Below are 27,153 nucleotides of genomic sequence, written 5' to 3'. Positions count from 1 at the left end.
TTGCAGGAATTCTCTTCAGGTATATTAAAGATATTGTGTTCACGAGAGCCACATGGACAAACTAACTGAAAACACGAGTCATTCCTTTTCAGTGATATTATCATTGATTATATTTTCCGTGTGTTTTAATGACCCACTTTTATTTAAATGCTGTAAATTTTGAACCTATGGAATCTCCACACATCTGGACTCTGAGTCGTGAGTTGTGGGAGTGGCCTGTGCCCCCCCCCCCCCCCCCCCCCCCCCCCCCCAGTGGGCGTGTCCTACCTGGCAGGTGAGCAGCTGCTGCTCCACGTTCTCCTGCATCGTGCACGTCACCAGGCTCCTCTGGGCCTCCTGCAGCCACAGCTCCAGCCGGCCGGCCCGCTGCAGGCACACATGGAGGACGCCTGCTGCGGAGGGCGATGGACCCGGCTCCTCGGCTCCCTGAGACACACACACAACACACCTGTCTGAGCCGCCCTGCTCCAGGGTCACAGGTGAGGGGGGGAGGAGGAGGAGGAGGAGGAGGAGGAGGAGGCGTGACGGGAGGAGGCCTGAGCAAACTGCAGCTTTAAGTTGGTTCTACCTGAACAGGTTGTGTCTCTGAAGCTGATCTGAATAATTATCAGATTCTCACACTGACACCTTCACTACCTCTACCCTCCCTGTCTCTCTCTGTCTCTCTGTCTGTCTCTCTGTCTGTCTCTCTGTCTCTCTGTCTCTTTCTCTGTCTGTCTCTCTCTGTCTCTCTGTCTGTCTCTCTCTGTCTCTCTGTCTGTCTCTCTCTGTCTCTCTGTCTCTGTCTCTCTCAGTTTCTCTTCACCTGTCTGCTCCACCCACCTGTGACAGAAACCACTTCCTGGAGCTGTGGCCCGGCTCCGGTGACAGTGGCTCTTTATCACAGGACGACTGAGCGAGAGAGAGAGAGAGAGAGAGAGAGAGAGAGATAGAGAGAGAGAGAGAGAGAGAGAGAGAGAGAGAGAGAGAGAAAGAAAGAGGCCCCAGGCTACAGGGGTGGAGCTGAGAGAGAGAGAGAGAGAGAGAGAGAGAGAGAGAGAGAGAAAGAAAGAGGCCCCAGGCTACAGGGGTGGAGCTGAGGGAGAGAGAGAGAGAGAGAGAGAGAGAACTAAACACAGAAAACAAACAAACACTCGTCCTCGTCCTCTTCACACTGTGAATTGAACCTGAATTCTAAAATTATCCCTTCACATTTTTAACAATGTCAGACTTCTGGATCCCTGCTTCCTGTTTCAGGATGAGCTGAGTTGTGCACTGAAAAGTGTAAAAGTCCCAGATCATGAAGCGGCTGCAGGATGAGAGATGTTTCAACAGGAGGTTACACCAAGGGTCAACAAACCAGATCCTGTTTAATCTGAAGATAATTACTGATTAAAGATAAACTCATTACACCAGGGAGGTTATGTTTTCACCTCTGTCCGATGGTTTGTTGGTTTATTTGAGAGCAAGACGACACCGAACAACTTTGTGGAAGGATGTGGTTTGGGTCAGGAAAGAAATTAAAATTAAATTCTGGTGCAGATCCAGGAGGGTGTGTTTTCTTTTTAAACATTGTCTGATTGGACGTATTTAGACGACTGATTTCTACGATTGTTTGAAATTGAGTGTAGCTTTTTTTAAAGGGACTGTTTGGTCTGGGCGGAGGAACGAGCTCTACTGAGGGACTTCATTTTCTAACTCAAGTTTCTGGTATCTTCCACCTTTAAAGCAAAACTATGCAACCAACAGTGAGTGTGAACAAGGAGAAAGTTTCCTCCTTCACTCCCTGAACGTCTGTTCTCTGTGACTCTGCTGAGTGGATTCCATCTCCTGTGAGAAGAACTGACTCAGAGTCAGCTTCAACTGTCACAACCAGCTCCAGGTGAAGAGTGAAGCTGAACTGAGATCAGTTCAAAAGACTCAGAAGTTATTAAAAACTAGAGTTTATCTCCAATATTCAGCAGGAAACTGTTAAAACATGAAGGATTCTGAACAGAGTTTGGTGGATTTGTTACAGCTGCAGCTCTTCAGGTTCAGGAAGCAGAGGATCATGGGTAATATCCACCGTTCAGTTGTGTTTCAGTTCAGTCGGACGACAACAAATCACCACCTGTAGCTGCAGGGGGCGCTGTTGCTCAGTAAAAGTCGCATAGTGTTGCTTTAAATTAAACATTTGTGCCTTTAAAAGACAAAAATCATGCTCGTAAAATAACTGCTGTTCTTCTCTGTTGTGAAACGATGTTTAACATCAAAACTCAACGTTTATAAAGCAGATCTTGAAACTGCTTTAAACTCGAGTGGTTGATAGTGTGAGAGATGAGGATGAGCGGACTGAAGAGATGATTTACTTATTTTAAAACATAATTTAGTCAATCAGGCCCATTTAAGAAGTTAAGACTAAATTTACGTGTATTTCAAGCACATTAATAATTATTTTCAGAGTCTAGTTTTTTAAACGTTGCACCTCCTGCCACCCCCGAGGCTGCGTGAATATAAACTCACACATGTAAATGCAAGATGGGATGAAAATGCATTAAAAAGGTAAAATGCAAATTAAACCAATACAGCATTCACCGGGATTAGAGGAGAATTTAAAACGATGCAAACAAGGCCGTGTGCAGCTCAAACAGAAATATCCAGGAGGTTATTTTGTGATTCGGGGACATGTTTGTGTAACATGCTGAAACCAGGGCAGTGAGTCTTATTATTATTATTATCAATATGATTATATTTTCATGTGCCAGGGCAGCTACAGGCTGCAGGTCCGTCGAGGTCCTGATGCTGGGTTTGAACGTCGTGGGGGGGAGGATCAGGCTCTGAGATGAGAGGGTGTGCGCCCGTTTGGTGCTTCCTGCTTCCAGAGGACGATTTTAGCAGAACTCCTCCAGATGTTGACAGAACCGGGCTCTCCTAGCTCTTAAATCTTTGGTTTGTGATTTCTGTGAAGGTGTGTCGTAAGCCCCCCTGCCCCCCCCCAGCCCCCTGCCCCCCCTCGGACCCTGCACGAGCTCCTGACACAGAAAAAGAGACGCAGGAGTAGATCACTGTTGTGGGTTTATTTGGATTCGTGCTCCTGTTTGGATATGTGGACAGAATGGAAAGACAAAAGTGGAACAATGTACAAGTACAGCACATGCCGTAAAATGTAAGACATCTCAGTGTCGCTGCTTTCAGGTGAAAACCTCACATCTCTGAAAACACGGCAGCATCTTAGGCCTTGTTACTGTCCATAGATTTAATATTGATGCATTATTTAAATACTAAAAGAGTCTTTATTAATCTTGCATGAGAACAAACAACAAGTTTTCAAAGCCTCTAATTGAGTAAAACAAGACGAGGAGGCTTTCACCTGCCAGCAGCAGAGTGTTGATCAGTAATCAGGTCAAACCAGTGCATTTTCATGGCCAACAATCGGTTTCCTTAAGTATAAAAGCTGATCCATAACAAAGTGGGATTCTCTTCTTCCTGCTGCCCGGCAGTGACGGAGCGTTTCACCAAAGTGAAGACTGCTCTAATTAATCAATCACCTCTGTAAACATCCATTTATCATCACGTTCAGCTCATGGAAATACAAGTGGCAGAAGCATATGAGCAAGCAATCAACGAGTTTATTTCTGCGTTTGCAAATGAGCTCAGAAAGCAAAAGAACAAATCAACAAATCAAGAGGTTGAACTATTTGAAATCACCAGTCCCGATAAATGAAACACGTTAAAAAACATCGTACACTTTGTTTCTGCCTTTTATAAAAACACTAACTCATGAGAATCAAGGTAAATTCATTAAGCTTCTCCCTCATGCTAAATATCACCAGTCTGCTTTTACTGGTAAAAGAGAAACCATCACCATGACGACCACTTCTCTCTTAGTGGTGAATAATGTGCGGAGTCATCTTGAACCACGTCTCTGTGGCGTCCACCTGATACCGAATCGGCAGAATTACTCTGGAGGATGTGAGCTCAGTAATCTTTCATGTAAACACGCAAAACTTTGGCACAAATTATATTTTTTACATTTTTAAATTGCAACACCGATAAATGATCCAACAACCACAGATCTAAACTGTGGAGGTTCACATCTGGAATTCTCTGCCATGTAAATGCACTGAAGTGTTTAAAGTGAGACATTTCTAGAAGAACTCTAAGCTCTAGATTTGGTGCGTGAACACGTCAGGTGTTCTAGACTCGAATCAAAAAGAATGAATGCTCTAAGCTAATTTTCAAGAGATTAGAAGTTTGCAGGAAAGAAATGACAGATTTTGGAAAAAAGTGAGTTTCAAGCCTCGTTCTAGAAAAGCCTTGAAGTCTTGAAATCATAATTTATTTCTAGAAGAGCTCTAAGGACTAGAAGGAAATAGGAGACCAAGAATATGTTCTAGAAGAAATAGGTGTTGTAGATTTGGTTCTTGAGAAAGTGAGGAGTTCTCATGTTTGATTGCAAGGAAAATAAATGGTTCTAGAAAAAGTCAATGGCTGAAGAAATGTAAAGCTCTAGACTTGTGTGTATTAGTGGGATTTTTAGAAGTAGTCGATTTTACAGATTTACAGAGCGTACAATTTGGCAGTAGAATTTGGAATTACTGACGTAGTACTAGAGGATGGGACTAGAAAATAGTAGGAGCTCCATTCTAGAACATTCTAGGGACGGAAATAGAAGAAGATGTATAATCCAGGTTGTAGAAGACACTGGTGTTGTAGACTTGGCTCTAGAAGGAATGGTTGGCCACTGATTCTAGAGCACAGTGTGAGTTCTAAGGCAGGTTCTAGAAGAGGCTGGGAGCTCCAGGATGGTTTTCAGAACAGAACTGACAAGTTTCAGGACTATTTTTGAAGCATAGACCTGTGGAATCTGTTTGATTTTACACTCACATCTAGAAGTAGTTCTTGGCTTAGAGGGAGAAGAAGAGAAAGGTTCTAGCTCTAGATTTCTAGATTTAGGAGACGACACATCTCTGTTGGGGCCCGGAGGCGGCTTTGGAAACGTTAACGGTGGAGGGCGTGTTTACCATGCTCTCAGGCAGGGACTGAGTCGAGCCTGTGCCCGGGGGTCTAGATAAAGCTTCAGATGAACTTGCTTCTGTTGGGTCAGAGGTTTCCTGAACATCCTGAGGAAACACGGGTTAGAAGATCAGTCAGTTTAATGCACTCATCACTTAGTCCAGAGTCACACAGTTATTCAGACACTCGGTTAAGAATGTTACACACGTACTGTTGTTGTGTTAACTTGTGTAAAATTAATTCTCACTGCTTTTTAACCCTCATTAAAGGATTTTCCCAAAAAATATGAAAATAATATCAATGTAAAATGGAAATGTGATGTTATTTTAAATTTCACTGAAGTAAAATCCAGCTCAAAATGACAAAATCTCTGTATTGTAGTGTGATTCTTAGAAAATGTCCAATAAACTGAGATTCATTCAAAGAAACGACTGGTGAGCCCCCCCCCCCGGTCCGTGCCACTCGACCCTGAGCTTCTGGAATAAAGTTTTTAATAATAAGTTATTTTTATGAGACAACATGAAACATCTGGCCACCGTAGTTTTTAGTACAGAAACAGGATTAATCAGTGCAGGTGTTGGGACTTGTCTCAGACAGAGTTTGTGGGATTCAGTCAAATTAAACTTTGTGGAACATTCACCAGATTACAAACATCAGTAGAGCTTTGTGTGATTAGATGAATCAGGATCTGGACGTTACAACACAGGAGATAAATGTTAGTCGGATAAAAACCCATCGTTAGCCCCGTGAAGGAGGTTACATTTGGTCGGGGATCCGGAAAAATGGGCAGATCCAGGAATTGTTTTCACTTTCTTTTACACTCTGAGGTGCAGATCCAAATATAAATCTGGATCTAGTGGATTAAAATGTGGTTTCATAAGGAGACTGTTTCAGGATTCAGCTCTTTTTTTTTACTTTAAATAGATTTTGAGTTTGATTTTTTATTTGGACTTGCAGATTCCTTGTGTTTGGACTTTGTTGCATATTTGTTTTGTTTTTTATTTGGATTTGTCCTTATTTGCACTTTGAGTTTGTTTGTTTCCTGTTTTATTTTGAAGCTTTTCTGTACTTTCTTCTTTTGCATTTTGTTGATTTTGAGTTTCATGTGAAATTCACGCTCACCAGCCTTTGCTCCGGCGCCTGCACGTGGATCCTGCTTTGCAACACATTGATACCTTGGTGGAGCTACGTGCTCTCGAGGCCATTCTATTCAGTTTATGTTTTTTTACTCTTGACAATATGTAAATACTGAATATCATCGGACCGACCCCCTTCGAGAAGCTGAGAGTAAATGAGTGGAGTTACCTGTGTCTCCTCTCCAGTCTGTTCGGGGCTTTGTCCGGAGGCAGCTTCGGTTTCCTCCGACTCGACGACCTCAGGCTCCTGACACCGGCAATGACAAATATTAAAATCCTCCACATAAACAACCTGAAGAAACTGTAAAAAGGCTGAGAGAGAAAACACTGCAGGTGAAGTGATAGAGTCCCAAACCCTGTCAGACACTGCCCTCTGGCGGAGGAATAACACCCAGGAACAGGCTGAGCAGGGAGGGTGAAGAGGATTGAGGGTCAGGGGAGGATGAGTAGGGAGGTGGGGGGGGGAGGTGAAGGAGGCAGAGTGACCGAGGTCAGAGACAGATACAGCTGAGAAGTAACTGGATTGCTTGGATTCATGACATCAAGCTGAGTCGTATGGTCTCATCATATTCAAAATAACTTTCTAATGCTTTCCAGAGAAATGGCCACAGCGTCCAGTGTGTTAATCCATCTAAATGTGAAGTAGGTGAGTGACCAGCGAGTCCGAGAGGAGAGAAGAAGAAGAGGTGACCAAAAGGACACAGAAGAAATACAGCTCTCGACCTTCTTTACCTCTGGAGAACCGCCCAGGAAAATCTCCCAGAGCCACCAGAAAAAACCTCCTCCACCTTCTTCCTCTCTCTGCAGCTCACTGTCTTTCTGCTCTTCCTCAGCCTGGAGCACGCCATGATGCTCGGGCTGCTGACACGGAAACACGGGGCGGGGCAGGGGGGGGGGGGGGGGGGGGGGGGTCAAAGGTGCATCTGGGACACTGAGCTGCAAACCTCATCGTTCACTTGAGCACCAGAAGAACCTTCATTTGCTTTTATGTAATGTCCTATTTTTAAGTTGTATCTTTATTTCTATTTACTGCATTTACATGAAACTGTCTTATGCTTTATGCTTATTTTGATTTCTTTATTTATTTCTTAATGTTTTTATCAGTGTGAATTCATTTCAGTATCCTGTGTCTGTCTCATCTGTCAGAGCACTTTGTAAACCCTGTTTTTAAAGGTGCTATATAAATAAATTCATTATTATTACTTTTTAAAACGCTTTCCTCTGATTTCAATAAAATGTCAGTTTATAGACCATGGAAAAAAGTAGATCATGTTTTTTCTTAATTGCAGATCAGGGAGTTATCGTAAAACATTTCTGAAGACTATAAATAAATAAAATTAGATTAAAAGTTTACACGATTTACTTAGAAACTTCTGCATTGAGAGTTTCAGTGTATTTAGCGACGGTGCCTCCAGTATTCACCATAAGCATCTTTAGAAACAATAACATCTTCTCTAGAATAATGAAAAGTGATCCGTGTTAAGTATTTATCATGATGTGAAAATACTTAATTCACAGTTATACCTCAAAGATTAGCTCAGTGTCCCGGTATCTGCACTTTTAAGAGTAAAACGCATGCTCAAAAAAAAAGATAAATTAGTATTAGGAGAGTTGGTTAGTACTTAGACAAACAACAACTTTGGGATCTTGTAAATACATTGTTAATGACATATGACATGAGGGCGGGTTTGCAGCCACGTTAGTGTCATCCGATCTGAACCTGCTTACGATGTTTCATGAAAAACCTTCAACACTACAGAGGGTTTCCTTATTCAGTGATTTCATTTAATTTAAAGGAGCATAAACATGACCTGGTGCCGTAACACTGAGTGATAACAATAAAGATGGACGACGCGTCTCCACTTCCTCCCGTTAAAATATCTCAGATACCGGCGCCGCCATCTTACGCTTTTTTACGAATAGGAAAAAGAAGAATAAACAAAGGAGGAAGAAGAAGAAGAAGAAGAAGAAGAAGAAGAAGAAGAAGAAGAAGAAGAAGGAGGAAGCAGAAGAAGAAGACACTGACGTGCACCTTGACTTTTCCGTTTGCTCCATGTCCCATCCACTAACGTGAAGGAGCATTATCACCTGTACACGCAGACAGCCACCAGGGGGCTTCACTGTTGGGAGCTGCCACGTCGTCCATCTTTATTTACCGCCTATGGCTCAAACCCTTGAGCAGGAGTCTCCCTGACTTTCTTACCTGAGGACTGAGTCTCTGCTCGGGGGGGGACTGCTCCACCGTCTGCAGCGTCGCTCCAAGTCTCGTCAGCACATCCTCTTCCACGTGGACGATTTTGATCTGTCCCTCCTCTGCGTCTTCCTTCTGAGAGACAGGCACGAAAGTGAAATTGATTATTTTGACTTTGGGGCTGTGCATAATCTCTCTGAAACCGGCACCTGATCTCAAAGCTGTTTGGAGAATGAACCAAAGTCACCTCTGCCTCCTCCGAAGAGGATTTCAGGAGCTGAGGCCGAGTTGTCGTCTGTTCGGCCGACGGAGCTTTGGTCTGGACCGGAGTCGGAGGCTGCTGGATGAACAGAGCAGGGACCTTCTGCAAGAGGAGTAAAGTAGAAGGTTCAGTGAAGGACAGATCTGTGGCACAGGAACCACTGACTGACTGGTTTGATGTTGGACCTTCTCCAGTTCCAGCAGCAGGTTCTGGAGCTGGTCCACGACAGTGAAGACGGTCAGAGTCTCTTCGGACTTCTCTGGAAGACAAAGGTCTGGTTTACACCTCTGGATCTCAGCCACTGTCGTCCTCATGGTCTGGATCTTCTTCTCAACCTCCTGTAAACACAAGAAGAGCGCTCAGAGAGTGGACCAGTTAAGACTGGAGTCATAATGAATGACTCTTCCTCTCCGCTCACCTTCAGACTCTCCTCTCGGGGGCTGGGGAACGTCTCCGGAGACGATAACAACGTCTTGATCTCGGCCACTTCGCTCTCCATCCGCTTGACCTCGCTCTCAATGGCCTCCACCTCCTGGAAATCAAGACGCCACTCGATATATTTGTCGATTCAGAAAACAGAAAAGTGCAGGAGCAGAGGACTGAATAAAGAATAAAATGGAGGACTCACAGCAGCAGCGTGCTCCAGCTGAGACAGAGGAGCAGTGAAGCTGTCTTGAACGTCGGCCACTTGTCGATCGGCTTCGACCAGCTGCTGGTGGAGGTTCGCGACGTCGCAAATCTGCGACATTTCCTGCAGCACCGAGGTGAAGCCCTGCAGAGTCGTGCGGATCTGTGCCGAGTCACCCAACACCATCTGCAGCACAGGACGGAGGAGATGAAAACAGCCTTGACTTGATTTATTTTCTCAATTTAAAAGTCAAGATGGATGAAAATGTGTTTGTGTGACCGACCTGCAGAGTGTGAACGTGGCTGCTCAGACATTTAGCGCTGGTGTAGGTGCAGGGCGCAGCGAGCCACGACTGAGCTTCAGACATCCAGCTCTTAGAGCTGCTGATCATCTCCCGATGCTCCTGAAGCCACGTGTGAGTCTGAGCAGAGACATGAACAATATTTATCTTTAGAACAAATCACAACGTTAACTCTGCTGCAGAGTCACCGCCCTCCTCTACCTCCAACTACCTAACATGACGGAAACGACCTTTCACAAACATTTATTTGGTCCATGTCTTGTCCACTAGCAAGGAGGAGGCGGGTTTTATGACATAAACTGCAGCCAGCCACCAGGGGGCGATCAAGACTCTTTGGCAACAACAGCATTAAATGAAAAGACAAATCCAGAGGCACAACAACCAGTAATAAAAATCACAATCAGGTTACAAACTGGGAACTGAAGTCTGACCTTGCTGAGGAGGGTGGTCCTCTGCTCGGCCTGCTTGGCCAGTTGTGAGTGACGCTGCTGGACCTCCACCATCCTCTCGGTGAGGGACAGAGCCTCCTCTGGTTTGTCCAGGTCCTGCATGTCCACCTCCAGCGCTGCCAGACACGAGTGCCACACGTCCAGCTCATCCCACACTCGCTGAGAGACAGACACAGGTGAAGGTTTACTGTAAAACTCAGCTTCAGTTTGGACACGATGACGGAAACAACACAAAGATATCTCATGCCATCTCCCATGTGTCTGCTCACCTTCTGAGTGACCTTGGCTTCGATCACAGTCGGACTTCTCTGCTCCAGTCTCTTCTGGACTGACCTCAGACCAGCCTGGATCTCTGACAGCTTTGCTCCGAGCCTGTGGACGGGTCCGCTCCGCTGCACAGCTTCTCCCACCTGATGGACCCAACAACCACACACGGATAAAACTAAACCTTCAAAATCAATCACCAATTTGGGAGGAAGTGGAAGTTTCTTATAAATCTGCCCATAAATCTTTCCGCTCAACACCAACTATGTCAAAATAAAAGTCGTGCGTACCTTCACTTCCACTTGCTGCAGGGATTGATTGACCTCCTGCAGTTGGCCCTCGATCTCGACTGGGACCAGCGTGTACATGTCGGAGTACTTCGTTTTCATGCTCTCCATGATGCGCAGCAGCAAAGCCTTCTGGGTAAAGAGCTGGCCGTGGACCTCCTGAAACCACAGTGAGAAAAGCACTCGTAAGCAGATTATTAACAACAGTTACTGACACATCACTTCCCTAAAAGCAACATCAGCAACATTTTCATTAGAGGGGTTTAAGTTTTCAAACAGAGGAAATCAGTTTCTGAGCACGAAGCCACCGACACTGATCTTATCTCCATCTTTCTGTGAGTAACCTGCTCTCAGGGGTTTGTTCAGCAGCTCTCTCTCCTGCTGCGGCCGTCAAACGTTCCTCTTCAACGTCCTTCAACTCCGCCGCAGTCGGAGAAAACTCTCTTTGCCTCCATTAGATTCTACTGTAACTGTAACTACCTTCAAAATAAAATCTGATCGACTGTGAGAGAGAACGCAGAGGAGACCACCTCCGTCTGAACGTGTCCGACGCTCTGCTGAGGAGGGAGGTGCTTCTCGTTATCGCTACGGGAAACTGAGCACGTTTAGTTTGTGTGTGTGTCTGTGTGTGTCTGTGTGTGTCTGTGTGTGTTTGTGTGTGTGAGAGAGAGAGAGTGAGTGATACAAAGAAAGGGAACAAGCCCTCGAGGGTACAGGGAGATGAGTGATGAGACCGGGGGAGGACGTGGGGGAGGACGTGGGGGAGGACGTGGGTGAGTGTGTGTTCTTGTACGTTTACTCTATTTGATGAAGTGAGGACATTTCTAAAAAAGTCTTTGGAAAGTTAGAATATTAAAGGAAAGAGAACATTTGTGTAATCTGAGGATGTTTTGTCTCGTCAGCACTTCAGGGGACTGTTTGGTTGAAGGGTAAGAGGTCAGTTGGAACTGTGTGTGTGTGTGTGTGTGTGTGTGTGTGTGTGTGTGTGTGTGTGTGTGTGTGTGTGTGTGTGTGTGTGTGAGGCTACAAAGGCCACCTGGAAGATCCACTTACAACGGTGAACAAAAGGTGTTTGGTACAAGAGGGGGAGTCAGGATGGTGGGACTGATGGGGGGGTATTCATGTCTTTCATCAACACAGACCCTCTCTAAGCGGGATGTGTGTGTGTGTGTGTGTGTGTGTGTGTGTGTGTGTGTGTGTGTGTGAGTGTGTGGAGACGTTGGCCTCTGCTCAGGTTCTGGGACAAAGGGCAGAGTGATTCTCGGAGTTGGTGAGTTTATGGAAACGAACCCCGAACAGCAAACAAGTCGACTGTTTGATATTTACTGCACATGAATAACAGCTCCTCTCTGTCTACATTCAATTAAACCACTTCACAGTCCGTACATCTGCAGACCAGTTTTACTACACATCACCATCAATGTAACGTTTCTAACCTTCGTGCAACCAAAACATCCACGAAATGAAAAAGCATTTCAGAGGAAGTGTCATCTTGCAAACACCTGTTTGACAGAAAGAAGCCAACACTCGTTGTGATGTGACTTTGATATAAACTAGTTGAAGCAGAAGTGTGTCTCACCTGTAGCTCCTGTGTGCTGCTGCTCTTCTCCATCTCCGACAGAAGACCGTCTGCGGCCTCCAGCCAAACCCGGACGCCCTGCAGGTCCTTCCACACCTTTTCCCTCTCCTGCAGCTCCAGCCTGGAAGCCTCCAAACCCTCCTTGCTCCTCTGCTTCACACTGTGGAAACACACAAACACGCACATCCAGCAACAGTTGTTAAGAAACTGTTCTTACCTAAAATACATGAGAGTGAAAGCTCAAAGCCTCACGACAGTTAAAGCACCATCCAGAGGCGCCACAGTCCGACCCACTTTTACCTGATTGGCGTAGCAGGGATTGGAAATGATTGGAAATGATTCGAAATGATTATTGAAGGGATTAATTAACACATTAAAAAAAACTCAAACAAAGTCGTGGTTGCCCCAAGTGGAGGAGTGTAACTTTCTCGAGGTCCAGTTCACGATTGAGCAGAAGGTGGATTAAGAGGTGGACGAGTGGGTCAGTGTGGGATCAGCAGTGATGCGGGCGCTGTACCGGACCATTGTGGTGAAGATGGAGCTGAGCAACAAGGCAAAGCTTTGGCTTTACCAGTTGATCCATGGTCCGACTCTCACTTGTGGTCATGAGCTTTGGATAGTGACCGCAAGAACAAGATCCCGAGTACAAGCAGCCGAAACAAGTTTTCTGCGTCGGGTGTCTGAACCCTTAGAGGCAGCTCATGCAGGAAATTTACCCTTGATGGTCAAATGATGCTGTATATAAATGTTAGGAGGACTGGATTATCATAGATATTCTCTAAATAAAGTTATCCAATGAGCTCTCACCTGCTGTATCGGGCCTGCATCGCCTGCAGCTGCTGACAGAGCGGAGTGGGAGGGGCCTGCTCCAGGTGGGCGGGGACACCCAGCATCCTTGCGGCGCGCAGCTCCAGCGCCGACAGGGATCGATGCTCGCAGTCCAGTCGGTCCTGGTACTGTTCCCGGGACTGCAGCACGTCGTGAAGCTCTTCAGTGGACGCCTTCGCCTGTGAGCCGTCAGGAAGCTCCGCCTCCACCAGCTCCAGGACGGTAGAGGCCTTCTCCACCTGAGAGGAGACGCGTTGTTATAAACGGATTGTGTCTAGCGCCATCTTGTTCTTTTTCTACGTCTTCAGCCTCAGGTTACCTAAACCTAATTTTTTATACTGATGTAAACAAACCTGAGAATACAACACCTGTAATTTGAATAGATAAAATTCAAACCGTTGATGTTTAATGATCTACTATTATTCTCTCTACTATCGTTTACTCGATTGAAAAACAACACAACAACAATTCAACATTTTGATTGAATATTAAAGCAGATTTCTCTAAAGACAACATACCTGAACAAAATAATTATAAAACTCGTGACACCGTTCGGTTTCATTTTGGATCATGGTGCATGTGAAGCTGAATTCCTGTTTGTGTCCTCATCTACTCACACTGTTGGTGACATCGCTCCACTCTGCGATCCCCTGTTTGCTGCGAGGTGCAAGCTCCCGAGTGCAGCGGCGAAGTCTGGATACCGTTTTCCAGACGCCGGTGACCGTGGCCTCCCGGCCTCCACGACAGCTCTGCTCCGGGCACCACTCGTTCAGCTCCTCCAGACGCCTCAGCAGGGACTGCACCTCCTCCGACAGAGCCTGCACCAGAACGTCAGTCCATTTAATTCAAGAACAGAAGGAATGACAAACACAAGGTGTCGTAGAGATGCAGGCTGTTACGCACTCGGAGCTTTGCCTCCTGGTCCGTGCAGTCAGTGAGACAGGTTGGTTTCTGAGAGATAAACTGCAACAGGCTGCTTTCTGCACCCTTCACTCTCTGGAAGATTTCCTCCTGGGACTTGTTGAAAGATCTGTGATGTTCCGCACACCTGAAAAACAGAAAAATCATTATAGGAAGAAGCGACTGACTCTATTCAAACACTAGAGCGGCTGAATGTCTGTTTATTGTCTTTCTCTCCACAAAACATACAATATATACTAAACCATTCAATACAGAAATGATAAATAAATGTGCTACACAATGACATTAGTCTTATTGTTGTAAATAAAGATGGATTCATTCTGTCTTTTCTCTACGAGCCTCGTACCTGCTGAGACTCTCCAGTTGGACGTGGCCCTTTGCCTGGAGCGTGGACATCCTCACCAGGAGCTGGCTCAGGATGTTCTCCTGGAGCTGCTCGGTCTTCTGAGGCGACAGGTAAGGGTGCAGAGCAAACTGGCTCTGGAGCTGCTCTACGTGGGTCTGGAACTGCTGCTGCAGAGACACCAGAGCCTCCTGGGTCTCCTCCAGCCTCTCGCTGCAGGGCCCGGCGGAGCCACACGGGGGCAGCAGACACAGCTCGATGTCCCGCAGGAACTGCACCGCTACTTTCACAGCACGGGTGTAGCTTCTCAAAGACTCCCGGGCCTGGAGGAGGTTGTCCTAAAATGTAAAAAATACACATTTTGACTAATCATTGTAATCAAGACTGAAGCATTAGTTTTCATTCTGTTTGTTGATTTTTTTTGGTTTAAGAAATATAGTAAAACTGGTGGATTATTTATGTGTGTGATCATATTTGGACTGTCCCCGAACCAAACACACACACATCCCCAGATTTTAAGTTTTTCACTGTTGATGGATGAAACTGCCAAAATAAGGGTTAGGGTCAGGTTACAGTCACAATCAGCTCCAAGAGCAGTTGAAGAGTGAAGCTGAACTGAGATCAGTTTAAAAGACTGAGAAGTTATTAAAAACCAGAGTTTATCTCCAATATTCAGCAGGAAACTCAAATATTAAGGAGTTTGGTGGATTTGTTACAGCAGCAGTCTTCTGGTTCAGGAACCAGAGGATCATGGGTAATTTAAAGTATTAAACTTTGAATAATTACTTATTAAAATGTCATCGTCAAACCCACGATAAAAAGCATTCGAACAATTGAATGATTAAAAAAAAGGAGAACAATGCAACTTGCCATTTTTGAGTCACATTCACTCAGGACTGATTTCTTCAAGGCCGACCGCTCTTGGGACTTGCTTCCTCTTCTTTTTCCCTTCTTCTGCTCGAGAATCTCCAGCGCTCTTATTCTGGACTCGACTGTCTTTTTCAAAGACAAGATTCTCTGGTATTCTTTGTCGATTGCTGTTTCATTTGGCTCCAACACGGTGACTTTCCCAAGCTCCTGCTGGTTCTTTGAGAGAAAAGCCTCGGTGTCTTTCTTCACCAATTCCAGGTCCAGTTCCTTCAGCAGGTTCCACTCGATGATGCTGAGGTTGTTGTAGAGCATAATCTGCAACGTGTCCAGGCTCTCGTCGCTCTGTTTGAGCCTCTGCTGTTCTGCGGCCAGCTGAGAGGGGTAGAGGTCAGTGGAGATCGTCTGGAGTTCGGAGCGAGCCTCCTCACACAACCACTTTATCAGAGGAATCTGGACAATGAGGGTCTGACATCTTCTGTACTTGTCCTCCAGCTGTTTGCTGTCGTCTTTAGTCTGTTGGACCTGCTCCCGAACGTTCTCCCTGAGGTCCTCCACTCGCTGCCTCATGCTCAGGTACTTCTCATGCTCCCTGCCTTTGGTTTCCAGGTTGATCAATTTGCTGTGAATTTCAGAAATGATCGAGTGGAGTTCTTTTGTCTTTTCCTGGGGAATCGAGGGCTGCAGGAGGTCCACCTGGGATTTATGCTCCAGAATCATGTGTTTGAAAGGTTCTATAGGTTGCAGGGACTCACTTGTGATGGGATACCTGTGTCTGCTGAGATCCCCTATCATCTGCCTCAGGCTTTGTTCGATGGTGACCAGATTCTTCTTGTTGGACTCTCGAGTTTGGACGAATTCATCCAGCTCCTTCTTGTTGACCTTTTCATAGCTACTAATGGCTCTGATGTCTTCCTGGAGGTTAGTTAGCTTTTCAAAGAGCTGACATTTCTCTGAGATGCTGAGTTCAGAGGAAATGTCTTTACTCTTCATCAACAGCGCCTCACAGACGGCGGACTGCTTGTCAGCCTCAGCCAGTGTCTCCTGCAGCTGACGAACTCTGCGATCGAGCTCAGTTGGGTTTCTCAACTCACTGTCTTCACTCCTGGAGGCCTCCCTGTGCAGGTGAGCCACAACCCAGGAATCTAGGTCAGCAATCTGCTCGGACATCTTTTCTCTGGTCTGCAGTCCTGACTCTATCTCTCTCACAGCTTTGGCTAACTTATCAGTGGTGGAGTATGAGAGTTTTTGAAGTGTTTGAAGAGAAGTGCGAACCACGGGCACCTCCTCCGCCTGGTCCAGCTGTGGAAGGAGCTCCGTCACCTCCTCCACCAGTGACTCCAGTTGGCCTTGTTTGCTCATCACCTCCGACTGCAGCTTCTTCAGATCTCTGAGCTGCCGGTGAACCTCTTCAGGGAGGAGAGCCACCGTCTTCCTCCTTCCCTCGATATCACTCTCTGTCTGCTTCGCCCAGGCCAGGCCGTCCCTCATCACTGTGATGATTTTCTCCATGATGGGGTTGCTGCTGCTCTGGGTTTGACTGGTCACTAGTTCTTCTGTGTGGCTGAGTTTGTCTTGGATCATCTGGAGCCCCTGTTGTATTTCTTTTGTTTCCTTCTTCCAACGTGAGCTGAGCATTAGTGCCTCTGAACGCTTCTGCAAATAGAGGAACTTCTGCTTGGCGGCTTTAACCTCAGCATTGGCTTCCATCAGCTGCTGAGCCTTCTTGCAATTCCACTGAGTGACCGCAGGAGACTTGGCCTCGAGGTCTTTGTCAATTGTTTCCAAATGTTCCCGGAGGTTTGATATCTCTGACTGAAGGCTGCTGGTCTCGTGAGAGTGGACCCTTGTGTGATGAAGGCTCCTCTCCACAGCTCTCTCCAGGCCTCTCCACCTCTCGTGTAGGTTCCTCTGCTCCGTGTGGGCGTTTGATCGCTCAGACTGGCTGAGGTGGGGGCACAACGTGGTGAAGGTCAAAAGCAACTCTCCGAGTACCGTTCTGTTGTCCTCCATACTTCTCTGGAACGAGCATAGATGCTCCGCCTCCTTGGAGCTGCTCTGTCCCTTCGACCTGAAAGAAACAATTCAGTTTTTTTTGGGGTTGTTGCAAATCTTTTTACATGTCATACTGTAAATTAAACATCTCCACTTCCTCCCACTATCCAGAAATAAAGCCAAAATATTGCAGATAAGAATCCTACCATCTTGTGGCGATGACATAACTTGGAGCCAGAGTCTGTGTAGTAACTCAACCAAGCGTGAGTCAGTCTCAGCTGAACATCAGTGTGATTTAAACTACATAAAATTATCGAAACTACCTTTAAGAAAATTTGATTTGACGTGTGTTTGCCTTTTATTGTCTATGTCCCATCTTCTAACATGGAGGAGGCAGGGCTTACGACCTACACTGCAGCCAGCCACCACAATGCTTTAACTTCCCTTTCGGGAAGCCATCATGTCGTCCATCTTTATTTACAGTATATTTACACAATCAAAGTCTCTGTACATGTTTTATGTTACATTTTCAAATTGATCAAACTCACGTTTCCACAGCGTGCAGTTCTGCGGTCTGTCTCTCCACTGTGGTCTGGGCTGTTTGCGTCTGTCGGCCGTAATCCATCACAAGCTCCAGCTGGGCCTCTTTGCTCTGGATGACGGCAGCTGCATCCTGAGCTGCAGCGCTCCACTCATCCTCCAGGTGCTCCAGTGAGTCTCTGTCCGCAGATTCAGCTCCTCTCAGCTGGGACAGTAACGACCCCTGGGCCTGGGCGGACTCTCTGCACTGCTGTACTCAACACAGCAAAGAACACAGAGCAAATAGTATCTATGTTGAGATGAAAGGACTACTACTAAACACAAGCAAATTGCCTTGAAGTGGTTTAAAACCTTAAGGGTTTGATTGCACAATTATTTTGGCAAGTGTGCAGCTGTTTTGAATATCTGTCTGGCAGAGATTTACACACTGAACATGCCCAGATCTGAAGGAATATTATTGATGTTTTGCTGCTGTCAAACTCCACCTGTATCTACAAATCCTGCTGCTGCTATGAATGAACCATAAATCACTGAGTGACTCCTGCGATCTATGATCTCACCTGCGCCTCCTCCACCTGCCGGGCCATGGCTGCTGGGCTAAGCTCAGCCGGGCGATTCCTGCAGCTCAAGATTTGAGACACCAGTCTGTTCACACGCTCGTCCATGTCAGTGGTGGATGTAATCAGAGTCTCTGGAGTATCATCGTGGGATTTAACCTAGAGAGAAAGAGAACATGTCTCAAAAGTCATGTTCTGAGCAGGTTCGAGCTCATTTGAGGCCGAAAAGGTTTGTTCTGTGTAATTTGTCCCTTTAGCAGCACCCCTACTGGCAAGATGCTGTAACTGCAAGGCCAAACAAATACATAAATAAAAACTTTCACTTAAATTTTAGAGTAACATTTTGATAGTAGCATAGCAGGAGGCCTAAAACGTTTCAATTTAATATGTTTTCTAGTATCAGATTTTTTCACTGATATTCTCTGTGTAGTCTTTCTTATGCACAAATGAAGATTACATTTGGGATGAAAGCAAAGTTTGTTGCCTGTTGTACAGTAAAATGTTTTAAATATGATGTTATTAAAGTCTCAGCACCTCCAACTCAGACTGACTGACTTAAAATTAAGAAATTATACTATTCCTTTGGTGCAATATTATAATAGTTAGTCCTCGACAACTCTGCCACTCTCCTACCTCACCGACATGTTCCACCACCACACCCCCTCCTGTCACCTCCACTCAGAACAGAGCACCAGACCTGGGGCCACAGAACCTACCGCTGCCCCCCCTCCCCTCTGGAACTCTAAATCCAAACAAATCACCGACCTGCTCACCTTCAAAACGTAACTCATAGCACACGTCTTCTTTCACTGCTTTTAAAGCTGTGTATTTAATTTTCTAGTTATTTGAAGTGTCTTTGAGCAAGTTTTTATTAATGTGATTATACAGTGGAGCGCAACAAGTATGATGCAACAGACCCAAGTAATGTATGTCCCACATTCAGACCAGCATTGCTGACAGTGCAGTTCTCATCGCAGACATTTAAAAACTCCTTTTCTAACTTTGGTAACTTCTGGTGTTTGCATGGAAGAGGCAGTATACAGAGAGTGAACATACCTCAGTGATTTCACTGCTGGGTCCTGTTCCTGAGAGTAGCTGCATTTCTGGGAAGATTCTCCCGATGCCGGAGCTTTCTGCCGACTCCACACCTTGTTTCTTCACAACACGTTCTTCTTCTTTGTTTTCCCGAGCAGCTAATCCTTCCACCCGGGTTACTTCTTCCAGGCTAACGTGCGTTGACGATTTCTGAGCTGGGGATATCTTTTCACCACTGCGTAGGTGTTCCTGTTGTGGATATACAAACTCCTGTATTAAAGCAAGAATAATTCTGACTCTCTGTGAGATAAGTCTGTTCCATCTGAATAATCCTTTCTTTTCTGAACGTGCACCAGGGACCTGCAGGACTTGCCCTGTGACTTGCAGGATAATTAAATCAGGTTTGAAGTAATTCATGTTCCCAGCCTGAGGCTCTTAATCCTTTGGTAGCACAGATAATAAATGTCTCAGGGATCATGTACTTCACTTTCATGCAGCATCACTAAAAACATGGACATGATCAACCCCATATATTAGTAAGTAAACATTTCATGAAGATTGGAGGTTTTTGAAAGAAGCAGAACAGTGAGTGATTAAAGAATGTTAGGGAGCAAGTGCAGACATGTTCATGCACATGAGAAGACACTCATATATGACCTTTTATTCCTTTCTCTCTATCTCAACTTGTGTTCTAGTCACAAATGCACATTTTGTACCGTTGCCGACAACAAAAAAGTAAACCGACCAGTTAATGTTTTTTGCTTTGCCAAGAGAAGGTATTCTGTATGATCATGATGTCACGTGATGTAAAGCCAGAGTGAAAGCCAATACACGTGCTGGAAGCAGTTGACCAACCACAACAGAGAGGTCCAGTTGGCCAATCAGAGCAGACTGGGCTTCTTCAGGCGAGAGGGGGCGGGGCGGGGGGGGGGGGGGGGGGGGGGGGGGGGCCTTAAAGAGACACGAGCTACAACCAAGCGTTTCAGACAGAGGCTGAAAAGAGGAGCTGCAGCAATGGACAGATTGAGGAAAGTGATGGGTTTGAGAAGATGTAAAGCTTTTCCAGAAATGCAGAGCAGCTCCAAGGAGGCAGAGATGAGACCAAGGAATATAATTTACCAGAGGGAAGAAGTTCAGCGCCCCTCATGTCTTACCTTCGGTAAACCAAGGCCATGATGCCAGACCTCACCAGTGGTGGCAGCTGTGGATTTTGGGAGTGGAACATTTTGTATCTCTGCTTTAACTATTGTTTCACTTTGTTGTTTCTGAATTAATCTCTTCTCCTCCTGTTCCTCTTCTTTCTTTTCTGTTGGATCTGTTGTGTGTTTGTGTGTTTGGACTTTAGGATCCACACTGAGTCCAGATGGAGATTCAGTAGAGCTCACTTCTACTTCAAACCCGATCGTCTTCTTAACTGTAGACGGGTCAGGCTGAACATCTGTGGTCGTCACATCCTTGCTTTCTTTACCCTCTTTGAGACTTTGCTGTGTGGTTGTAAGGATTTCTGGCTGAGTATCAATTTGACTTGGTTTCACTCGGTCTTCTTCAGGAAAGCTTAATTTTACAGATTCTGTCTTTTCCTCAAGTGGCTGCACGGCTGTAGAAGCAGCAGGTTTAGTGGAGTCAATCTGAGCTGCATCCTGTTGTCTTTCAGTGCTGACTCCAAACCTGATCATCTTAACTGTAGACGGGTCTGACGGAACATCTTTGCTTTCTTCAAGAGTCTCAAACCAGATACTTGATTCCTTTTCTTTTGAGACTGTTTTATGTTCACGTTCACTCACATTGATTTCTCCCTTGTTCACAGATTCTGTTTCCTGGCTCTTGGGTGCTTCTTGTATTTCTTGTTTCAACACTTGAACCTTCTTTTCTTGGACACCGGGATCTTTGACCTCTGTGAGACTTGTGGTTTTAAGGATTTTTGATATCTCATCTTTAACTTCTGGTAATTTTTCCCACTCTGGAGATTCAGTAGAGCTCACTTCTACTTCAAACCTGATCTTCTTAACTAAAGACTGGTCAGGGTGAACATCTGTGGTCGTCACATCCTTGCTGTCTTTAACTGTCTCAAACTGGACAATTGATTCAATCCTTGGTTCCTTTTCTGTTGTGACAGTTTTATGTTCACGTTCAGTCACATTGATTTCTCCCTTTTTCACAGATTCTGTTTCCTGGCTCTTGGGTGCTTCTTGTATTTCTTGTTTCAACACTTGCACCTTCTTTTCTTGGACACCGGGATGTTTGACCTCTTTGGGACTTGTGGTTTTAAGGATTTTTGGTATCTCCTGTTTAACTTCCGGTAATTTTTCCCACTCTGGAGATTCAGTAGAGCTCACTTCTTCTTCAAACCTGATCGTCTTAACTGTTGTTGTCACATCCTTGCTTTCTCTAACTCTCTCAAACTGGATACTTGATTCCTTTTCTGTGGTGACAGTTTTATGTTCATGTTCAGTCACATTGATTTCTCCCTTGTTCACAGATTCTGTTTCCTGGCTCTTGGGTGCTTCTTGTATTTCTTGTTTCAACACTTGAACCTTCTTTTCTTGGACACCGGGATGTTTGACCTCTGTGAGACTTGTGGTTTTGAGGATTTTTGGTATCTCCTGTTTAACTTCTGGTAATTTTTCCCACTCTGGAGATTCAGTAGAGCTCACTTCTACTTCAAACCTGATCGTCTTAACTGTTGTTGTCACATTCTTGCTTTCTTTAACTGTCTCACTCTGGACACTTGATTTCATCCTTGGTTCCTTTTCTTTTGAGACTGGTTTAGGTTCTTGTTCACTCACATTGATTTCTCCCTTGTTCACAGATTCTGTTTCCTGGCTCTTGGGTGCTTCTTGTATTTCTTGTTTCAACACTTGAACCTTCCTTTCTTCAGCACCAGGATCTTTGACCTCTTTGGGACTTTCCTCTGTTGTTATGAGGATTTTTGGTATCTCCTGTTTAACTTCTGGTAATTTTTCCCACTCTGGAGATTCAGTAGAGCTCACTTCTACTTCAAACCTGATCTTCTTAACTAAAGACTGGTCAGGGTGAACATCTGTGGTCGTCACATCCTTGCTGTCTTTAACTGTCTCAAACTGGACACTTGATTCAATCCTTGGTTCCTTTTCTTTTGAGACTGTTTTATGTTCACGTTCAGTCACATTGATTTCTCCCTTGTTCACAGATTCTGTTTCCTGGCTCTTTGGTGTTTCTTGTATTTCTTGTTTCAACACTTGCACCTTCTTTTCTTGGACACCAGGATCTTTGACCTCTGTGAGAATTGTTGTTTTGAGGATTTTTGGTATCTCCTGTTTAACTTCCGGTAATTTTTCACACTCTGGAGATTCAGTAGAGCTCACTTCTTCTTCAAACCTGATCTTCTTAACTGTTGTTGTCACATCCTTGCTTTCTTTAACTGTCTCAAACCAGACACTTGATTCCTTTTCTTTTGAGACTGTTTTATGTTCACGTTCAGTCACATTGATTTCTCCCTTGTTCACAGATTCTGTTTCCTGGCTCTTGGGTGCTTCTTGTATTTCTTGTTTCAACACTTGAACCTTCTTTTCTTGGACACCGGGATCTTTGACCTCTGTGAGACTTGTGGTTTTAAGGATTTTTGGTATCTCATCTTTAACTTCTGGTAACTTTCCACACTCTGGAGATTCAGTAGAGCTCACTTCTACTTCAAACCTGATCATTTTATCTGTAGACTGGTCAGGGTGAACATCTGTGGTCGTCACATTCTTGCTTTCTTTAACTGTCTCACTCTGGACACTTGATTTCATCCTTGGTTCCTTTTCTTTTGAGACTGGTTTAGGTTCTTGTTCACTCACATTGATTTCTCCCTTGTTCACAGATTCTGTTTCCTGGCTCTTGGGTGTTTCTTGTATTTCTTGTTTCAACACTTGAACCTTCCTTTCTTCAGCACCAGGATCTTTGACCTCTTTGAGACTTTCCTCTGTTGTTATGAGGATTTTTGGTATCTCCTGTTTAACTTCTGGTAATTTTTCCCACTCTGGAGATTCAGTAGAGCTCACTTCTACTTCAAACCTGATCTTCTTAACTAAAGACTGGTCAGGGTGAACATCTGTGGTCGTCACATCCTTGCTGTCTTTAACGGTCTCAAACTGGACACTTGGTTCCTTTTCTGTTAAGACAGTTTTAGGTTCATGTAGACTTGGTTTAACTTTGTCTTGTTGGGAGCTACTTATTTCCGCAGGTTCTTTGTTTTCCTCAAGTTGCTGCGCTGCTGTAAAAGAGTCACTCTGAGCTGACACCTCTTGGATTTCAGTGGTGATTTGTTGCACCTTAGCTTTTGTCTTTACTGCAGCCTTCTCACTGTGAATGTCAGTCTCAGTCTTATCTTTGCATTTAGGCAACTGTTTGACCTTCGTACTTTTTTTAACTACTTCTCTCCTTGGTTCCTTGGTTGTCTCAACAGAAATGCTCTTATCAGCCTCCTTCATTTCTACAATTGACCTCTCAACAACAGAATCTTTTGCTTGATCTTTATCAATCCTTGTCACATTGTCTACAACATCACCTTGGGTTCCATGGTCCTTTAAAGGTTCCTGTGTATCAGGTTGTAAAACACACACTTCAGGCTCTTTGTGGATTTTCTCTTCTCTATCAGACAGTTCAAGCAAACTTTGACGTGCATCATGCGTGTGTTGTTTTTCACCCTGGGATTCCAGAGGGCCAGCTGGAATATCAATTTGTAAAACACATACCTCATGCTTGATTGGAATTTTCCCAATCTTAACAGACTTTTCTTCCAGGTTTGTGGCTACATCATCTATACCATGCAGTGACATTTCAGGATGCTGTTCTTTGACCCCATGCTCCTTGACCTCTGTTGATCGATCCTGTGTGGTTTCTATCTTAATTTCACTTTGACTTGGCTTCAATGCATCTTCCTCATATCGGCTGATTTCTATAACTTCTCTCTCTGTCTCACATGGTTGTAATAATTCAGACACAGCAGAAGTAGGTTGATCCGAGTCTGGCTTTTGAATGTCACAACCTTCCTTTGACTTTCTCCTTTTGGGTATAGTCTTTGTTTCTTCCACAATAGTAGCTTCAGTTATCTGACTGTCAGGATTTTCCATTGTCTGTGTTTCCTCCTTGGGAGAAAGTTCTTGAGAAACCTTTCGACTTATCGTTTCAAGTGCTCCAATGACTATCTCTGCATAAGTCTTTGGCAAAACTTTTGTTGCTGAGAGAATTGTTTCCTGTAAATGAGGAGTCTTAGTTTGCGCTAAAGATTTCTGTATGTCTGGCTCTTTCATGATCTTTGCCACTTCCTTGGTGGAAACCTCTGAAAGAGGTGTTGGACTCTTTGACCTTCTTTTGGTTGGTGACATCTTTCCCTTTTCCAAAACAGTAATTTCAGTTGGTGCTGTGACCACATCTCTAGTTGAAGGCTTCTGACTGACAGGGTCTTCTCTTGACTTTCTCCTTTTGGGTTTAACCTTTGTTTCTTCCACAATAGTAGCTTCAGTTATCTGACTGTCAGGCTTTTCCTTGGTCTGTGTTTCCTCCTTGGCAGAAAGTTCAGGAGAAATCTTTGGACTTGTTGTTTCAGGTGCTCCCATGACTATCTCTGCAGTTGAAGTAGCCTTCTCACTTTCAAGTTCTTTCTTGGCTTCCTGGGGCTTCACCTCAGTAGACCCACGACCATCATAACTTGGGTCTAAAGCTGTGGTATCATCAGAACTCTTTGACACGCTCCTGGGTTCTATTAAAAGAACAGTCTTCGTTTGCTCTAAAGATTTCTGTATGTCTGGCTCTTCCGTGATCTTTGCCACTTCCTTGGTGGAAACCTCTGAAAGAGGGTTTGGACCCTTTGGCTTACTTTTGGTTGGTGACATCTTTCCCTTTTCCAAAACAGTAATTTCAGTTGGTGCTGTGACCACATCTCTAGTTGAAGGCTTCTGACTGACAGGGTCTTCTCTTGACTTTCTCCTTTTGGGTATAATCTTTGTTTCTTCCACAATAGTAGCTTCAGTTATCGGACTGTCAGGATTTTCCTTGGTCTGTGTTTCCTCCTTGGGAGAAAGTTCTTGAGAAAACTTTGGACTTGTTGTTTCAGGTGCTCCCATGACTATCTCTGCAGTTGAAGTAGTCTTTTCAATTGCAAAATCCTTCCCAGCTTCCTGAGGTTCTACATCAGTAGTCCCAACAATAACAGACCCTGGTTTTACTGCTGTGGGATCATCAGAGCTCTTTGACATGGTCAGGGTTTCTATGACCTTTGTTTGCTTTAAAAGAACAGTCTTGGTATGTTCTAAACCTGTCTGTATTTCTGGCTCTTTTGTGATCTCTGCCACATCCTTGGTGGCAACGTCTGGGAGACGTGTTGGACCCTTTGGCTTACTTTTGGTTGGTGACATCTTTCCCTTTTCCACAACAGTAATATCAGTTGGTCCTATGACCACATCTGTAGTTGAATATGGCTTCTTACTGTCAGCGTCTTCCTTTGATTTCCTACTTTTGGTTTCTTCAACAATAGTAGCTTCAGTTATCTGACTGTCAGGCTTTTCCTTGGTCTGTGTTTCGTCCTTGGGAGAAAGTTCTTGAGAAATCTTTGGACTTGTTGTTTCAGGTGCTCCCATGACTATCTCTGCAGTTGAAGTAGCCTTCTCACTTTCAAGTTCTTTACCAGATTCACAAGGTTCTACATCAGTAGTCCCAACAATGACAGACACTGGTTTTACTGCTGTGGGATCATCACAACTTTTTGACACAACTTTTGTTGCTGAGAGAATTGTTTCCTGTAAATGAGGAGTCTCAGTTTGCTCTAAAGATTTCTGTATGTCTGGCTCTTCTGTGATCTTTGCCACTTCCTTGGTGGAAACCTCTGAAAGAGGGTTTGGACCCTTTGGCTTACTTTTGGTTGGTGACATCTTTCCCATTTCCACAACAGTAATTTCAGCTGGTGCTGTGACCACATCTCTAGTTGAAGGCTTCTGACTGACAGGGTCTTCTCTTGACTTTCTCCTTTTGGGTTTAACCTTTGTTTCTTCCACAATAGTAGCTTCAGTTATCTGACTGTCAGGCTTTTCCTTGGTCTGTGTTTCCTTCTTGGGAGAAAGTTCTTGAGAAAACTTTGGACTTGTTGTTTCAGGTGCTCCCATGACTATCTCTGCAGTTGAAGTAGCCTTTTCAATTTCAAATTCTTTCCCAGCTTCCTGAGGTTCTACATCAGTAGTCCCAACAATGACAGACCCTGGTTTTACTGCTTTGGGATCATCAGAGCTCTTTGATACAACTTTGGTTGCTGTGAGAATTGTTTCCTGCAAATGAGAAGTCTCAGTCATCTCAACTGCACCTTTCTCTGGCTCAGGCTCCACATCAGTTGTCCCAACAATAACAGATCCTGGTTTTACTGCTGTGGGATCATCAGAGCTCTTTGACATGGTCAGGGTTTCTATGACCTTTGTTTGCTTTAAAAGAACAGTCTTGGCATGTTCTAAACCTGTCTGTATTTCTGGCTCTTTTGTGATCTCTGCCACATCCTTGGTGGCAACGTCTGGGAGACGTGTTGGACTCTTTGGCTTACTTTTGGTTGGTGACATCTTTCCCTTTTCCACAACAGTAATATCAGTTGGTCCTATGACCACATCTGTAGTTGAATATGGCTTCTTACTGTCAGCGTCCTCCTTTGATTTCCTACTTTTGGTTTCTTCAACAATAGTAGCTTCAGTTATCTGACTGTCAGGCTTTTCCTTGGTCTGTGTTTCCTCCTTGGGAGAAAGTTCTTGTGAAACCTTTGGACTCTTTGACTTTCTTGCGACCACACTTGTAGTTGAAGATGGCTTCTGACTGACCGGGTCTTCTCTTGACTTTCTCCTTTTGGGTTTAACCTTTGTTTCTTCCACAATAGTAGCTTCAGTTATCTGACTGTCAGGCTTTTCCTTGGTCTGTGTTTCCTCCTTGGGAGAAAGTTTTTGAGAAATCCTTGGACTTGTTGTTTCAGGTGCTCCCATGATTATCTCTGCAGTTGAAGTAG

At 44.7% G+C, this 27,153-nt stretch overlaps 3 protein-coding genes across 10 annotated transcripts in view; all 3 read right to left on the bottom strand.

Moving 5' to 3' along the window:
* LOC117756702 (nesprin-2-like) overlaps positions 1–446 on the bottom strand; it is a 40,950-nt gene extending 40,504 nt beyond the window's left edge. For 4 of the 5 annotated variants that reach the window (XM_034577398.1, XM_034577400.1, XM_034577403.1 and 1 more), the window contains exon 1: positions 268–446. In XM_034577398.1, coding sequence (XP_034433289.1) covers positions 268–306 — 39 coding nt within the window. In that variant the 5' untranslated portion in view covers positions 307–446. The remainder of the gene's footprint in view (positions 1–267) is intronic. The other variant, XM_034577401.1, reaches the window with a different exon arrangement.
* Positions 447–3,016: 2,570 nt separating this feature from the next.
* syne2b (spectrin repeat containing, nuclear envelope 2b) overlaps positions 3,017–27,153 on the bottom strand; it is an 88,209-nt gene continuing 64,072 nt past the window's right edge. The window contains exons 59-79 of one of the 3 annotated variants that reach the window (XM_034577395.1): positions 19,179–19,406; positions 18,126–18,281; positions 17,574–17,815; positions 15,034–17,101; positions 14,167–14,501; positions 13,803–13,947; positions 13,517–13,717; positions 12,879–13,138; positions 12,072–12,231; positions 10,496–10,651; positions 10,211–10,351; positions 9,924–10,100; positions 9,475–9,612; positions 9,192–9,377; positions 8,982–9,095; positions 8,749–8,901; positions 8,549–8,665; positions 8,314–8,436; positions 6,843–6,971; positions 6,280–6,357; positions 3,017–5,081 (exon numbers count right to left, since the gene is read on the bottom strand). In XM_034577395.1, the coding sequence (XP_034433286.1) occupies positions 4,911–5,081; positions 6,280–6,357; positions 6,843–6,971; positions 8,314–8,436; positions 8,549–8,665; positions 8,749–8,901; positions 8,982–9,095; positions 9,192–9,377; positions 9,475–9,612; positions 9,924–10,100; positions 10,211–10,351; positions 10,496–10,651; positions 12,072–12,231; positions 12,879–13,138; positions 13,517–13,717; positions 13,803–13,947; positions 14,167–14,501; positions 15,034–17,101; positions 17,574–17,815; positions 18,126–18,281; positions 19,179–19,406 (5,478 nt within the window). In that variant the 3' untranslated portion in view covers positions 3,017–4,910. The remainder of the gene's footprint in view (positions 5,082–6,279; positions 6,358–6,842; positions 6,972–8,313; positions 8,437–8,548; positions 8,666–8,748; positions 8,902–8,981; positions 9,096–9,191; positions 9,378–9,474; positions 9,613–9,923; positions 10,101–10,210; positions 10,352–10,495; positions 10,652–12,071; positions 12,232–12,878; positions 13,139–13,516; positions 13,718–13,802; positions 13,948–14,166; positions 14,502–15,033; positions 17,102–17,573; positions 17,816–18,125; positions 18,282–19,178; positions 19,407–27,153) is intronic. The other 2 variants (XM_034577396.1, XM_034577397.1) reach the window with 2 other exon arrangements.
* Positions 20,582–24,676, bottom strand: LOC117756713 (neurofilament heavy polypeptide-like). 2 transcript variants are annotated; one of them, XM_034577468.1, is made up of 5 exons: positions 22,741–24,676; positions 22,022–22,068; positions 21,598–21,691; positions 21,211–21,279; positions 20,582–20,615 (listed from the first exon to the last, which is right to left on the bottom strand). In XM_034577468.1, the coding sequence occupies exons 1-5, from the start codon at positions 24,503–24,505 to the stop codon at positions 20,605–20,607; spliced, it is 1,986 nt and encodes a 661-aa protein (XP_034433359.1). In that variant the 5' UTR covers positions 24,506–24,676; the 3' UTR covers positions 20,582–20,604. The 2 variants fall into 2 exon arrangements, with proteins under 2 accessions (XP_034433359.1, XP_034433361.1); XM_034577470.1 differs by lacking the exons at positions 20,582–20,615; positions 21,211–21,279; positions 21,598–21,691; positions 22,022–22,068 and adding an exon at positions 20,709–20,813 and having other exon boundaries at positions 23,432–24,676.

The sequence above is a fragment of the Hippoglossus hippoglossus genome, chromosome 22, assembly GCF_009819705.1.
Source record: "Hippoglossus hippoglossus isolate fHipHip1 chromosome 22, fHipHip1.pri, whole genome shotgun sequence".
Lineage (NCBI taxonomy): Eukaryota > Metazoa > Chordata > Actinopteri > Pleuronectiformes > Pleuronectidae > Hippoglossus > Hippoglossus hippoglossus.
This window is presented reverse-complemented; position numbering and strand designations above follow the sequence as displayed.

Excerpts from the sequence above, each read along its gene's own strand:
- LOC117756713 (XM_034577468.1), bottom strand. The coding sequence starts at position 24,505 with ATGTCACCAACCAAAAGAAGGTCAAAGAGTCCAACACCTCTTTCAGAG. Across the intron at positions 22,069-22,740 it reads AAAAATCCTTAAAACCACAA|AGGAAAGTCCCAAAGAGGTC; the intron begins GTCTCACAGAGG and ends TCATAACAACAG. Across the intron at positions 21,692-22,021 it reads CTGGTGCTGAAGAAAGGAAG|GTTCAAGTGTTGAAACAAGA; the intron begins GTTCAAGTGTTG and ends CAAGAAAAGAAG.